Raw genomic sequence first — 15,634 nt, 5'->3', positions numbered from 1 at the left:
ATGCAGAGTACATCATGAGGAAAGCTGGACTGGAAGAAGCACAAGGTGGAGTCAAGATTGCCGGGAGAAATATCAATAACCTCAGATATGCAGATGACACCATCCTTATGGCAGAAAGTGAAGAGGAACTAAAAAGCCTCTTGATGAAAGTGAAAGAGGAGAGTGAAAAAGTTGGCTTGAAGCTCAACATTCAGAAAACAAAGATCATGGCATCTGGTCCCATCACTTATGGCAAATAGATGGGGAAACAGTGGAAACAGTGTCAGACTTTATTTTCTTGGGCTCCAAAATCACTGTGGATGCTGATTGCAGCCATGAAATTAAAAGACGCTTACTCCTTGGAGGGAAAGTTATGACCAGCCTAGATAGTATATTAAAAAGCAGAGACATTACTTTGCCAACCAAGGTCCGTCTAGTCAAGGCTATGTTTTTTCCAGTGGTCATTTATGGATGTGAAAGTTGGACTGTGAAGAAAGCTGATCGCCGAAGAATTGATGCTTTTGAACTGTGGTGTTGGAGAAGACTCTTGAGAGTGACTTTGACTGCAAGGAGATCCAACCAGTCCATTCTAAAGGAAATCAATCCTGGGTGTTCATTGGAAGGACTGATGTTGAAGCTGAAACTGCAATACTTTGGCCACCTCATGCGAAGAGTTGACTCACTGGAAAAGACTCTGATGTTGGGAGGGATTGAGGGCAGGAGGAGAAGGGGATGACAGAGAATGAGACGGTTGGATGGCATCACTGACTCGATGGACATGAGTTTGAGTGATGGACAGGGAGGCCTGGCGTGCTGTGATTCATGGGGCAACAAAGAGTTGGACACGACTGAGCGATTGAACTGAACTGAACTGAAATATATCAAAATGTGTTATTTCGGAAGGAAGGGAGAGAAACAACCTCTAACTGTGCACATTTTAGACTTTACATTTCTTATGCTTCCTTTTCACAATTAGGAATTCATGAAACTTAACCAAGGTCAACAGGAAATATTGCAGTACTATGAGGCCTGCTGGCTCAGAGGTTAAAGCGTCTGCCTCCAGTGTGTGAGACCAGGGTTCAGTCCCTGGGTTTGATCCCTGGGTTCGATCCCTGGGTTGGGAAGATCCCCTGGAGAAGGAAATGACAATCCACTCCAGTATTCTTGCCTGGAGAATCCCATGGATGCAGGAGCTTGATGGGCTACAGTCCATGGGGTTGCGAAGAGTCAGACGTGACTGAGTGACTTCACTTTCACAGTACAATTATATCATAGACCAGCAGTATCATAAATTTGTTTTTGAGATATGCCAAACATAAAAATTAACTTATCATTATCTACTGGTATTGTGACTTTGTGGTCTTTATAAATCCTCAAATTCTTGGTTAAAAAAAGATAATATCTATTGCAATTATATAATCCTTTTTTCAATAATGTTCAGAAACATTCCAGAATCAGTTTTATCACCAAGCTCTTACAATAGGACAAAACTTCTCTTAAAACTAGGCACTGTGGTAGGTTAGTGGACATCCCTATTCTGATAAATTCTAACCAGAAACCTGGTATATTCCGGACACAGTTAATCACCCAGAAATGACCTGAAATTTGTAGCTTCTTACCCTAATTTGGCAAAGTATTCACACACTCATCACTTTCTTCATTCTAGTCATACAGACCTTACTGAAACAGAGCAGGACCACCATGTCCTCTTCCTGTCTTTTGTCCATGGAAAACTTTAGTCAAAAAGAAAGTTTGAACAGAAACATGAGAAATGCGGGGAAAAAAAGAAAAACAGTCTAAGAAGACTAAATAACAATAGTGTGAACATTAAACGCTTTGCAGGTAATTCAGTGGTAAAGAATCCACCTGCCAATGCAGCAGACATGGGAGAGGTGTGTTCTATTCCTGGGTCAGGAAGATCCCCTGGAGGAGGGCATGGCAACTCTCTCCAGTGTTCTTGCCTGGAGAACCCCATGGACAGAAGAGGCTGGAGGGCTGTAGTCCATACTGTTGCACAGAGTTGGAGACAACTGAAGTAACTCAGCACAGTATTAAACATAGTCAAGGATCTTTAGTTCTTTCTCAAGAGATATAGACAATATTTTGGGCCACATCCTGTGAGCTGTCTTATAGATACTAAAGCAACATGTGGAGAACTACATGATGACCAGACTGTACCCAGGACATAAGCTGCCACAGTGCTGAGAATTGGCCTCAGAGCAATGGGAACAAAGGACGTTGGAACTGAAGATTAACTGTACCTAAAACAATCATGATGACACTGGGCAGATCACCGATGATCAATTTAAAAATGACCATCAGAGTTGACTGTATTTCTACATGTAGCACCCCCCACTTCTGTCTAGAAAAGCTCTCACACTCTGCTTCCTGGGGGGAGTTGGACTTCTGATAGATGTCCACCACCTCCCTCCCACTTACCAGCATCTGAAATTAAGTAAACTTTGCTTTCATCAACCTGGCCTGTTTATTGACTTTAGAGTAGTAAGCAATTGGAACACACCACACACCTTTTTTGGTAACAGATTTAGGTGCCCAATGAGGGACTGTCTCCTGTGCTTTCCTGGTACCTGGCTGTCCTGTGGTTTTCAAGGGGGAGCTGTGGTCATGACAGTGTATCAACCTGCTGCTCGTGGCTAGCTAGCCCTAAGTAAGGGATTTGGGAGATGTTCCTAGCAGCTGCCAAAACCATTTGTTTTGAGGATCTTCCCTATTTCTCCCCTGCTTGGCACTTGCTGGCAACTTACGCTTTTTCTGGGTGGAATGGAAACATATTTGGGACAAGCTGATGAGCTCCAATACTGGGTAAGTCCAAAAATGTGCACTTGGGCAACTCTCCTATTTGTGAGTGTGATTGGGCATTCTTGCTAGTTGGTTCTGATGTCTCTCTGCCACTGAGGACCATTTGTTAATACTATTTGGGCATTCTTGCTAGTTGATTCTGATGTGTATCTGATGTTGAGAACTATTTGGGGCATGAGGTATAATTTGGGCATTTTTGCCAATTGGTTCTGATGTGCGTCTGATATTGAGGACCGTTTATGAGCACTGACTGCTATTTGGGCATTCTTACCAGTGCCAATTTGCAGTTGACAGTGTCTGCCAGATATTAAATCGTAATATTCAATAAGAATTTTAAAATTTATTTTACTTTCACAACATTGTCCTTTATGTCAGTACGTATGAGCTCGGTGACAAAAAAAAGTAACAATAATAACAATATATGGTTCTAGAAAATATAAAATAAAAATCCTGGTATCTAGTCAAGGACTTGCTGTGCATTTTTTTGGTTTTCTCTGACATATTTTGACACAGTGGAGAATATGGCTGGGAAGGCTCTTACTATTTAATCTGTTGAAAAGGCTGACCTTTGCAAAAGCAGCATGGTTGAGAATAAATCTTTTTATATTAAGTGACTCACAGATAGTAAGAATCTGGTAAACATTAATGGACTGAATACAAATTGATGGCCTTTCCAGAAACTTCCCCAGGAAGATTATATTATCTCCTCTAGAAAGCCTCTACTAGCATAGATATATTTCATATGTGAGCACAAAGAGCCTGAAACTCATGGGATGAATTGCAAAACAAGGCAATTTAATGGATCAGGTGGAGGATTGAAAAGCAAGTCAATGTCTCGCTGAGCCTTTACATATTGATTTTAAAAGTATTGACTACATATTTCACAGGAATACCCTGAAACACTTTTCATTTTGATAGTTTTTAATATATTAGAGAAAAATAAAAGATAATTTGGAAACTCGATTTGGAGTAAAGAGCCTGAGTTTAGTACCAGCCTATCAACTATTTCTTGTGGAAGGGAAGCTGTGGGTAACTGGGAAGAAACAAATTAGGGCAACTGGAAACCCGAGGCACAGTATAATAGAAATGTGAAAAGAGAGGCTGTAAGGTGTGAGAAATATTAGGCAGTGGAGCAAACAGTAGCTACTTTGAGAAGTTAGTATATAGGAAAAGGAATCAGAGCATGAATTTAATTTATTACATATTAAAAAATATTTTTTTTATCTGACTATTCCTCCCATCCCAAGATCTTATTTTGGGCAGGAGGAAAGGATGAGGGATTTGGGGAAAATAAAAGCGTCTGAGCACTGCCACACAAATATGTCAGTTTCCTATGTGTTCTGAGGCTGAGTTACTTAAGATAAAATGGCATCTCTTTATGAAATTCTTGTGCTGCAAAATAAATTGGATTTTAACCAGAAAATATTTGTTAAATAGCTTGAACCACAATCTTTTACAAATCAAAGTAAATTTATTTAATTTGAGGAATTAGATGTTACTGTTTTCTTTTTTATTGAGATATAATTGACATATAGCATTATAGTAGTTTCAGATATGCATGCATGCCTGCTAAGTTGCTTCAGGAGTGTCTGACTCTTTGCAACCCTGTGAATTATACCCCACTGGGCTCCTCTGTCCATGGGATTCTCCAGGCAAGAATACTAGAGTTGGTTGCCCTGCCCTCCTCTAGGGGATCTTTCCGACCCAGGGATCGAACCTGCATCTCTTATATCTCCTGCATTGGCAAGTGGATTCTTTACCACTAGTGCCACCTGGGAGGCCCCACTTTCATGTATACAACATAATGATTCAATATTTGTATGTATTGGAAAATAATCTACACAATAAATCCAGCTAACATGCATCACCAGGTATAGTTATGAAATATTTTTTCTTGTGGTGAGAAATTTTAAGATCTACTCTCTTCACAACTTTCAAATATAGTATTATTAACTATAGTTTGTACATGTGTGCTCAGTCATGTCCTACTCTTTGTGACCCCCATGGACTGTAGCCCAACAGGATCTTCTGTCCAAGGGATTTCCAGGCAAAAATACTGGAGTGGGTAGCCATTTCTTCCTCCAGGTGATCTTCCAGATCCCAGGATTGAATCTATGTCTCCTGAATTTCCTTGTACTGGCAGGCAGATTCTTTACTACTGAGCCACATGGCAAGCCCCTTTAGTTTCTAGGTTGTAAATTATATCTCCATGACTTATTCATGTTACCACTAGAAATTTGTACCATTTGACCCTCCCTCACCTGTTGTGTTTTCAGAGGGATAGTAGTCTTGAAGCAGGATCTTATTTTCCTATCCAGGGATTGAATCTAGCTGTCAGCCCACCAGGAGCTACAGGCTAGAGGCAAAGTTCCCTGATACTTACCCCATTTGAAAGCAAAAAACGTTTCAAGGAGGCAAAAAATGCAAAACAGGTACAAAGTTTATTATTAGAGACACAGCATAACGTATGGGAGAGCACACAGAGAAAGTTTATTTCTGTGAGAAGCAGGATACACACCCCCAGAAGAGTGCAGGCATCCTGAATGAGGAGCACAGTAAAATGGTGATTTAAATTGCTGATATAGGGCAGTGCTTCTAGTCTTTGTTTTCATTTGGCCAATAGTTTTGTTACTTTTTTCACACCTGACTGGTCCTTGAAAGTGAAAGTGAAATCTCTCAGTCGTATCCGACTCTTTGTGACCCCATGGACACCAGGCTCCTCCGTCCATGGGATTTTCTAGGCAAGAGTACTGGAGTGGGGTGCCATTTCCTTCTCCAGGGAATATTTCCGACAAAGGGATTGAACTCAGGTCTCCCGCATTGTAGACAGATGCTTTACCCTCTGAGCCACCAGGGAAGTTCTTAGACCCTTCCAAAGATGTGTGTGCCTTTTTGCTAAAATGGATCCCACCACAGAGGCCTATGAGTGCATGTCCACACTTATTATGGGATGGGACTTCCTCCCTTTCTGATGTCTAAGAAGCCTTCCTTTCTATGCATGTGCAGACAGGGAAGTCTTCCTTGACCTCAGGAGTAGGCACCTTGTCCCTAAGTGTCTGGGTGAGAACAAAGCTTCAATTTTACTTCACTTGATAAACACCAGCTGTCCAGCCCAGGGGCCCATCTATCTCCTAACTCAGTTTTGCCCAACCCCTTCCACCTTTGACAATGACCAATCTGTTCTATCTATGAGCTCATTAAAAAAAAAATTACAATCATTTTTTGATTGCACATGCAAGATCATACGGAGAAGGAAATGGCAACCCACTCCAGTGTTCTTGCCTGGAGAATCCCAGGGAAGGGGGAGCCTGGTGGGCTTCCGTCTATGGGGTCACACAGAGTCGGACATGACTGAAGTGACGCAGCAGCAGCAGCAGCAGCAAGATCATACGGAACTTGTGTTTGTCTGACTTGTTTCACTTAGCATAATGCCCTCAAGGTCCATTCATGTTATTGCTGAAAAGAAGATTTCAATATTTTTAATAGTTGAATAATATTCCATTAGATAAATAGATATAGATACAAATATCATATTTCTTATTCATTTATCCCTTGATGGACATGGTTATTTCCATGTCTTGGCTATTGTAAATAATTCTGCAGTGAACATGCGGCTGTATATATCTTTTTAAATTAGTGTTTTCATTTTCTTTGAATAGAGTACTCAGAATTGGAGTCATATGGTAGTTCAATTTTTTTTGATGACTCCATACTGTTTTCCATATTATTGCACCAATTTACATTTCCACTAAGGTGTACAAGTGTTCCTTTTTCTCCACATTTTCCCCAACACTTATTTGTTGTTTCTTTGATCATAATCACCTGACAAGTATGAGGTGATAGCTCTTTGTGGTTTTGATTTACATTTCCCTGACAGTGATTTTGAGCATCTTTTCATGTAACTGTTGGTAATGTATGTGATATCTTTAGAAAATTATTTCTTTAGATACCCTGCTCACTTTTAAATCATATTGTCTTTTTTGCTATTGAGTTGTATGAGTTCTATGTATTTTGGATATTAGCCACTTATTAGATAAATAATTTGAAATTATTTTCCAGGTTGCATATTAATTTTGTTACTGGCTTCCTTTGCTGTGCAGAAGCTTTTCAGTTTCAGATGGACTCCCACTTTTTTTTTTTTTTCTTTTTCTTCTTTTGTTACCTTTGTTTCTGGTTTCAAGTCCAGAAAATCATTTCAAGAGCTTCCAGCCTATGTTTTCTTCTATGAGGTTTACGGTTTTAGATCTTACATTAGAGTCTTCAATCCATCTTCAGTTAAGTTTTGTGTATGGTGTAAAATAATGGTACCATTTCATTCTTTTGCCTGTAATTGTTCAGTTTTCCCAACAGTATTTCATAGAGATTCTCCTTTCCCTACTGTATATTCTTGGCTCTTCCACTGTAAATTAGTTGACCATGCAATGCATTGGTGGAGCACTGTGGTTAAGACACATTCTCCTGACTTTAAAGTTCAGTAGCTTTATTATTTAACATAAGCACATAAATGAATTGTGTGATCCTCTTTAGTTTTTATAATACCTTCTTATGCCACTGATTCATAATATAGAATACTGTGACTAGGCTACTTGATCTAGAGTAGTGGAATATCACTTTATTTAATACAATATTAATTTTTTTCTTAATGTGATTGATGTGGTTAAAACAAAGACCTGCTCCTCTTTGCTTAAAATCTAGTCTTTCAAAAATGGACAACAAGCTGGATATATTCAGGAGGGAGTTGGTGGATGTTCAGGGCATCCCTCTCTTTTGGAGCATTGTTGAGGAGTGGTCCCAGGTGGAGTCATTTGAAAGTCGACCAGATGACCTTCTGATTGCCACCTATCCCAAATCTGGTAAGATCTTTTCATTTATTTGTACTAGCTGATTGGTTATTGATCCACATGTGTAAGCCCAATGATCGGCAGATCATTTGACAAGGGAATATCTAGAGCAGTTGTGGGACAGTTTTAACTTACACAAAGTCACTTCTTATTTTGAAAGGTCTGCAACTGAGTGGAGGCTATATCTGAGAGGAAATTAATGCTATTGGAATTTCTTTTTAAAGTCAAGCAAAAACAAAACTACATAGATAAAGAATTTAAGAACATTAGACTACATATGCACACATAAACTTTCTGTGCAAGTTAATGTTTAAATATTTTGCTTATTTGAATATTCAAACATATTTTGTAAAACAGAGTTTTGCTGTTTCAAACGTATTTATTTTGTGAATATGTTTAGAAGTATGTTGACCTGAGACCAAACTAGGGTGGAGGTAATGAAGATAATGGCAACCTCCTACGAAAGGTCCCTTGCATGCACTGATGCACTTAGCGCCCCTGACCTTGCAGCAGTCCAATTAGAACTAGACATGGAACAATAGACTGGTTCTAAATTGGGAAAGGAGTACATCAAGGCTGTATATTTTCACTCTCCTTATTTAATTATATGCAGAATACCTTATGAGAAACTCTGGGCTGGATGAAGCACAAGCTGGAATCAAGATTGCTGGGAGAAATATCAATAACCTCAGATACACAGATAACACCACATTTAAGGCAGAAAGCGAAGGAGAACTAAAGAGCCTCTTGATGAAAGTGAAAGAGGAGAGTGAAAAAGTTGGCTTAAAGTTCAACATTCAGAAAACTAAGATTATGGCATCTGGTCCCATCACTTCATGGGAAATAGATGGCAAAACAATTACTTTTTTGGGCTCCAAAATCACTGCAGATGGTGAGTGCAGCCATGAAACTAAAAGACACTTGCTCCTTGGAATAAATGCTATGACCAAACTAGAAAGCATATTAAAAAACAGATGAGATACCATTTCACACCAGTCAGAATGGCTGCTATCCAAAAGTCTACATGCAATAAATGCTGGAGAGCGTGTGGAGAGAAGGGAACCCTCTTACACTGTTGGTGGGAATGCAAACTAGTACAGCCACTATGGAGAACAATGTGGAGAGTCCTTAAAAAAACTGGAAATAGAACTGCCATACAACCCAGCAATCACACTCCTGGGCATACACACCGAGGAAACCAGAATTGAAAGAGACACATGTACTCCAGTGTTCATCGCAGCACTATTTATAATAGCCAGGACATGGAAGCAACCTAGATGTCCATCTTCAGATGAATGGATAAGAAAGATTTGGTACATATATACAATGGAGTATTACTCAGCAGTTAAAAAGAATGAATTTGAATCAGTTCTAATGATGTGGATGAAACTGGAGCCTATCACCGACTCGATGGACATGAGTTTGAGTGAACTCCGGGAGTTGGTGATGGACAGGGAGGTCTGGCGTGCTGTGGTTCATGGGGTCGCAAAGAGTCGGACATGACTAAGGACTGAACTGAACTGAACTGAATACAGAGTGAAGTAAGCCAGAAAGAAAAATACCAATACAGTATACTAACGCATATATATGGAATTTAGAAAGATGGCAATGATAACCCTGTATACGAGACAGCAAGAGACAAAGTGTGTAGAACAGTCTTTGGGACTCTGTGGGAGAGGGTGAGGGTGGGATGATTTGGGAGAATGGCATTGAAACATGTATATTATCATACGTGAAATGAATCACCAGTCCAGGTTCAACGCATGATACAGGATGCTTGGGGCTGGTGCATGGGGATGACCCAGAGGGAGGATAAGGGGAGGAGGGAAGTGGGAGAGGGGTTCAGGAAGGGGAACGTACATACACCCGGGGCGGATTCATGTCAATGTATGGCAAAACAAACCAATATAATATTGTAAAATAATTAGCCTCCAATAAAAAAGAAAAAAAAAAGCAGAGACATAACTTTGCCAACAAAGATCCATCTAGTCACAGCTATGGTTTTTCCAGTAGTCATGTATGGATGTGAGAGTTGGACTATAAAGAAAACTGAGCACCAAAGAATTGATGCTTTTGAACTGTGGTGTTGGAGAAGACTCTTGAGAGTCCCTTGGACTGCAAGGAGATCCAACCAGTCCATCCTAAAGGAGATCAGTCCTGAATATTCATTGGAAGGACTGATCCTGTAGCTGAAACTCCAATACCTTGGCCACCTGATGCGAAGAACTAACTCATTGGAAAGGACCCTGATGCTGGGAAAGATTGAAGATGGGAGGAGAAGGTGACGAAAAAGGATGAGATGGTTGGATTGCATTACTGCCTTAATGGCCATGAGTTTGAGCAAACTCTGGAAGAAAGTGAAGGACAGGGAAGCCTGGCATGCTGCAGTCCATGAAATCACAAAGAGTCAGACACAACTGAGCGACTGAACTGAACTGAACTTAGAAGTATTTGGCTCTAAATTTAAACACCTTCTGACTTTAGTATACAATTTCAGAAAGGAGAGTTTAATATACAATAAAAATCAATACTTTTTTAACTTGTCTAGTGGTTCAGTGGTTAAGAATCTGCCTGCCAATGCAGGGGACATGAATTCCATCCCTGGTTCTGAAAGATTACATGTGCAATGGGGCAACTAAGCTCATGATCCACAATTACTGAGCCCGTACTCTAGAGCCCACGTGCTGCAACTACTGAGCCTGCATTCTGCAACTACTGAAGCCCACACACCTAGGGCCTGTGCTGTGCATTGAGAGAAGCCCCTTCAGTGAGAAATCCATGCACCACAACAAAGAGTGGCCTCCGCAACAGAGACCCATGACAGCCAAAAATAAAAAATTTTTTAAAAAGAATCAATAACTTGTATTTCTCAAAAACATATATGACTGAATCACTTTATTGTATACATGAAACTAACACAAAACTTTAAATCAACCATACTTCAATAAAAAATGTGCATTCCTTCAGATCTTTTTATGATCGTTTTCCACTTTACCCAGTGATAGACATATAGAAAGGTATCAGAGAGATGAGGCTGTCTCTTGCCTTTTATCCAGTTAATTTACTCGCAGTGATAATCAACCAACTGTCCTAATTACAGAACTCTGAAGTCAATTTTCCTTTATATTCCTGCTCATTTCTTAAAAGAATTGAGGAAAATAAATTTTTTAATAAGTATATTAACTACCGATCTTTTTTAAAAAATTATAAATATTAAAACGACCTCAAAGCAATATGTTACAAGTCCTAGGAGGAAAGCCGTACAAAGTTTGGGGGATTCTAAAGTGCCAAAATTACAAACATTGCATGAGAATATAGGGTTCCTACTAGGAAGTAAACAAATGTATTATGCAGACCTTCATAGACATGAAAAATATGTTTCTTTTGGCAAAGCTTGCTTTTCCTTTCTCTTGTCACTATTATAGAAAAGAGCTGTACACCAAGCTCAAATTGTTTAGGACCAAATCTACTTTACATTTCTTTGTTGAAGTATAAGCTTAGGAAAGGAAATATAGTCACCGAGAATGTATGTGTTCTTTTGCTTCTGCTTTTTTTGATATATTCACAAGCAGCAATACATTAAGTCAACCTTTGTTTTGTTTTATTTTTAATTTTTATTGGAGTGTAGTTGATTTACGATGTTGTGTTAGTTTCGGGTATATAGAACAGTGAATCAACTATACATATATTCACTCTTTTTTTAGATTCTTCTTCCATATAGATCTTTACAGAGTATTGAGTAGAGTTCCCTGTGCTATACGGTAGATCTTTATTAGGTATCACTATTATATATAATATATATTTATATATATATAAATATATAATGCTGTGCATATATCAGTCCCAATAACTCAATTTATCCCTTGCTCCCCCTTTCCCCCCTAGTAACCATAAGTTTGCTTTCTACAACTGTGATCCTATTTCTGTTTTGTAAATAATGTCATTTGTACTGTATTTTGTTGTTGCTGTTGTTGTTTAGATTCCATATATAAGTGATAACACATAGTATCTGTCTTTGACTTACTTAATTCAGTATGTCAATCTCTAGGTCTATCCATGTTGCTGTATATTGAATTATTTCATTGTTTTTTTTATGGCTAGCCCATAGTCCATTGTGTATATGTACTGCACCTTCTTTATCCATTTCTCAGTTGATGGACATTTAGGTTGTTGTATATATGAGAAGACTCTTGAGAGTCCCTTATACTGCAAGGAGATCCAACCAGTCCGTTCTAGAGGAGATCAATCCTGGATGTTCATTGGAGGGACTGATGCTAAAGCTGAAGCTGCAATACTTTGGCTACCTCATGCGATGAGTTGACTCACTGGAAAAGACTCTGATGCTGGGAAAGGTTGGGGGCGGGAGGAGAAGGGGACAACGGAGAATGAGATGGCTGGATGGCATCACTGACTCTGTGGACATGAGTTTGAGTGTACTCCGGGAGTTGGTGATGGACAGGGAGGCCTGGCGTGCTGTGATTCATGGGGTCGCGGAGAGTCGGACACGACTGAGCGACTGAACTGAACTGATATATGTACTACAGTAGGAATAGTCCATTGTATTAGACCACTAGTGCTCCCCAGGTGGTGCTAGTGGTAAAGAACCTGCCTGCCAATGCAGGAGACACAAAAGATGTGGGTTTGATCCCTGGTCAGGAAAATCCCCTGGAGGAGGGCATGACAATCCATTCCAGTATTCTTGCCTGGAGAATCCCATGGACGAAAAAGCCTGGCAGGCTACACACAGTAGAGTTGCACAGAGTCGGACACGACAAAAGCAACTTAGCATGCACACATATATGTGTTACACAGTCCAATGGAATAGTAGTCCATTGTATATATGTACTACAACTTCTTTATCCATTCTTCTGTTGATGGACATTTAGGTTGCGTTTATGTTCTGGCTATTGTAAACATAGTGCTGCAATGAACATTAGCTCCATGTATCTGTTCAGATTATAATTTTCTCTGGATATACTGGACAAATATATGTATTACAAAAATGTAAATCAATGGAATAGGATAGAAAGCCCAGAGACACACCAACACACTTATGGTCACCTAATCTATGACAAAGGAAGCAAGAGTATACAATGGAGAAAAGATAGTCCTTTCAATAAATGGTTCTGGAAAAACTGAAAAGCTACATGTAAACAAATGAAATTAGAATACTTCTTAACACCACAAAATAACATAAACTCAAAATGGATTAAAGACCTAAATACGAGGCTGGATACTATAAAACTCTTTAAGGTAAATAGGCAGAATACTCTCAGGCATAAATTTTAGCAGGATCTTTTCTAATTCATCTCCTAGAATAATGAAAATAAAAACAAAAATAAACAAATGGAATCTAATTAAACAAAAATAATTTGCACAGCAAAGGAAAATATAAACAAAATGAAAAGATAGCCCTCACAATGAGAGAAAATACAGTATTTACAAAAGAAACAACCAACAAAGGATTAATCTCCAAAATATGCAAACAGCTCATGCTGCTCAAAATAAAAAAAAACAAACAACATAACTATTTGTTAACTTTTGTTTTTGTTTCCATTACTCAAGGAGGTGTATCAAAAATGATCTAGCTGCAATTAATGTCTGAGAGTGTTCTAATTATGTTTTCCTTTAAGTGTTTTAAAGTATCCAGCCTTACATTTAGGTCTTCAATATATTTTAAATTTATTTTTGTATACAGTGTTAAGGGAGCGTCCCTGGTGGCTCAGTGGTTAAAAAAAAAAAAAAATCCACCTGCCAATGAAGGAGACGCAGATTTAATCCCTGGGTCTGGAAGATCTCCTGGAGAAGGAAATGGCAACCCACTCCAATAATCATGCCTGGGAAATCCCACGGAGAGAGGAACCTGGCAGGCTACAGTCCATGGAGCCTGGTGGGCTACAGTTCAGTTCAGTTCAGTTCAGTCACTCAGTCGTGTCCAACTCTTTGCGACCTCATGAATCACAGCATGCCAGGCCTCCCTGTCCATCACCAACTCCCGGAGTTCACTCAAGCTCATGTCCATCGAGTCGGTGATGCCATCCAGCCATCTCATTCTCTGTCGTCCCCGTTTCCTCCCACCCCCAATCCTTCCCAGCATCAGACTCCTTTCCAGAGAGTCAACTCATCGCATGAGGTGGCCAAAGTATTGCAGTTTCAGCTTTAGCATCAGTCCTTCCAAGGAACACCCAGGATTGATCTCCTTTAGAATGGACTGGTTGGATCTCCTTGCAGTCCAAGGGACTCTCAAGAGTCTTCTCCAGCACCACAGTTCAAAAGCATCAATTCTTCGGTGATCAGCTTTCTTCACAGTCCAACTCTCACATGCATACATGACCACGGGAAAAACCATAGCCTTGACTAGACGGACCTTTGTTGGCAAAGTAATGTCTCTGCTTTTTAATATGCTATCTAGGTTGGTCATAACTTTCCTTCCAAGGAACAAGCGTCTTTTAATTTCCTGGCTGCAATCAGCAAAGAGTTGGGCATGACTTAGTAACTAAACAATAACAAATGGTATTTGGGAGCATTCTAAAGACAACTTTTGGAAGCTACCATTATTCAAATAGTTCATCTATGTAACTAACCCTTGAGGGTGAACTTTTTCTGGCATTCAGTTCAGTTCAGTTCAGTTGCTTAGTCGTGTCCGACTCTCTGCGACCCCATGAATCACTGAACGCCAGGCCTCCCTGTCCATCACCAACTCCCGGAGTTCACTCAGACTCATGTCCACAGAGTCGGTGATGCCATCCAGCCATCTCATTCTCAGTCGTCCCCTTCTTCTCCCGCCTTCAACCTTTCCCAGCATCAGAGTCTTTTCCAGTGAGTCAACTCGTCGCATGAGGTGGCCAAAGTATTGCAGTTTCAGCTTTAGCATCAGTCCTTCCAATGAACACCCAGGATCGATCTCCCTTAGAATGGACTGGTTGGATCTCCTTGCAGTCCAAGGGACTCTCAAGAGTCTTCTCCAGCACCACAGTTCAAAAGCATCAATTCTTCAGCGATCAGCTTTCTTCACAGTCCAACTCTCACATCCATACATGACCACGGAAAAAACCATAGCCTTGACTAGACGGACCTTGGTTGGCAAAGTAATGTCTCTGCTTTTTAATATATTATCAAGGTTGATCATAACTTTCCTTCCAAGGAGTAAGCGTTTTTTAATTTCATGGCTGCAATCAGCATCTGCAGTGATTTTGGAACCCCAAAAAATAAAGTCTGATACTGTTTCTACTGTTTTTCCATCTATTTCCCATGAAGTGATGGGACCAGATGCCATGATCTTTGTTTTCTGAATGTTGAGCTTCAAGCCAACCTTTTCACTCTCCTCTTTCACTTTCATCAAGAGGCTTTTGAGTTCCCTCTTCACTTTCTGCCATAAGAGTAGTGTCGTCTGCATATCCGAGGTTATTGATATTTCTCCCAGCAATCTTGATTCCAGCCTGTGTTTCTTCCAGCCCAGCGTTCCTCATGATGTACTCTGCATATAAGTTAAATAAGCAAGGTGACAATATACAGCCTTGACGTACTCCTTTTCCTATTTGGAACCAGTCTGTTGTTCCATGCACAGTTCTGACTGTGGCTTCCTGACCTGCATACAGGTTTCTCAAGAGGCAGATCAGGTGGTCTGGTATACAGTTAGCAAAAACAAGACCAGGAGCTGACTGTGGCTCAGATCATGAACTCCTTATTGCCAAATTCAGACTGAAATTGAAGAAAGTAGGGAAAACCACTAAACCATTCAGATATGACCTAAATCAAATCCCTTATGATTATACAGTGGAAGTGAGAAATAGATTTAAGGGACTAGATCTGATAGATAGAGTGCCTGATGAACTCTGGATGGAGGTTCGTGACATTGTACAGGAGACAGGGACCAAGACCATCTCCATGGAACAGAAATGCAGAAAAGCAAAATAGCTGTCTGAGGAGGCCTTACAAATAGCTGTGAAAAGAAAAGAAGTGAAAAGCAAAGGAGAAAAGGCAAGATATAAGCA

At 39.9% G+C, this 15,634-nt stretch overlaps 1 protein-coding gene across 2 annotated transcripts in view; it reads left to right on the top strand.

The window, feature by feature from the left end:
• Positions 1 to 7,504: 7,504 nt before the first annotated feature.
• The window catches only part of LOC129561867 (sulfotransferase 1 family member D1), a 28,021-nt gene continuing 19,891 nt past the window's right edge, over positions 7,505 to 15,634 (top strand). Inside the window, exon 1 of one of the 2 annotated variants that reach the window (XM_055434693.2) lies at positions 7,505 to 7,652. In XM_055434693.2, coding sequence (XP_055290668.2) covers positions 7,505 to 7,652 — 148 coding nt within the window. The remainder of the gene's footprint in view (positions 7,653 to 15,634) is intronic. The other variant, XM_088836083.1, reaches the window with a different exon arrangement.

The sequence above is a fragment of the Moschus berezovskii genome, chromosome 5, assembly GCF_049115385.1.
Source record: "Moschus berezovskii isolate FMDL1 chromosome 5, NW_MosBer_1.0, whole genome shotgun sequence".
NCBI lineage: Eukaryota > Metazoa > Chordata > Mammalia > Artiodactyla > Moschidae > Moschus > Moschus berezovskii.
Note: the sequence above shows the minus strand (reverse complement) of the source record. Positions and strands in the feature narration are given on the sequence as shown.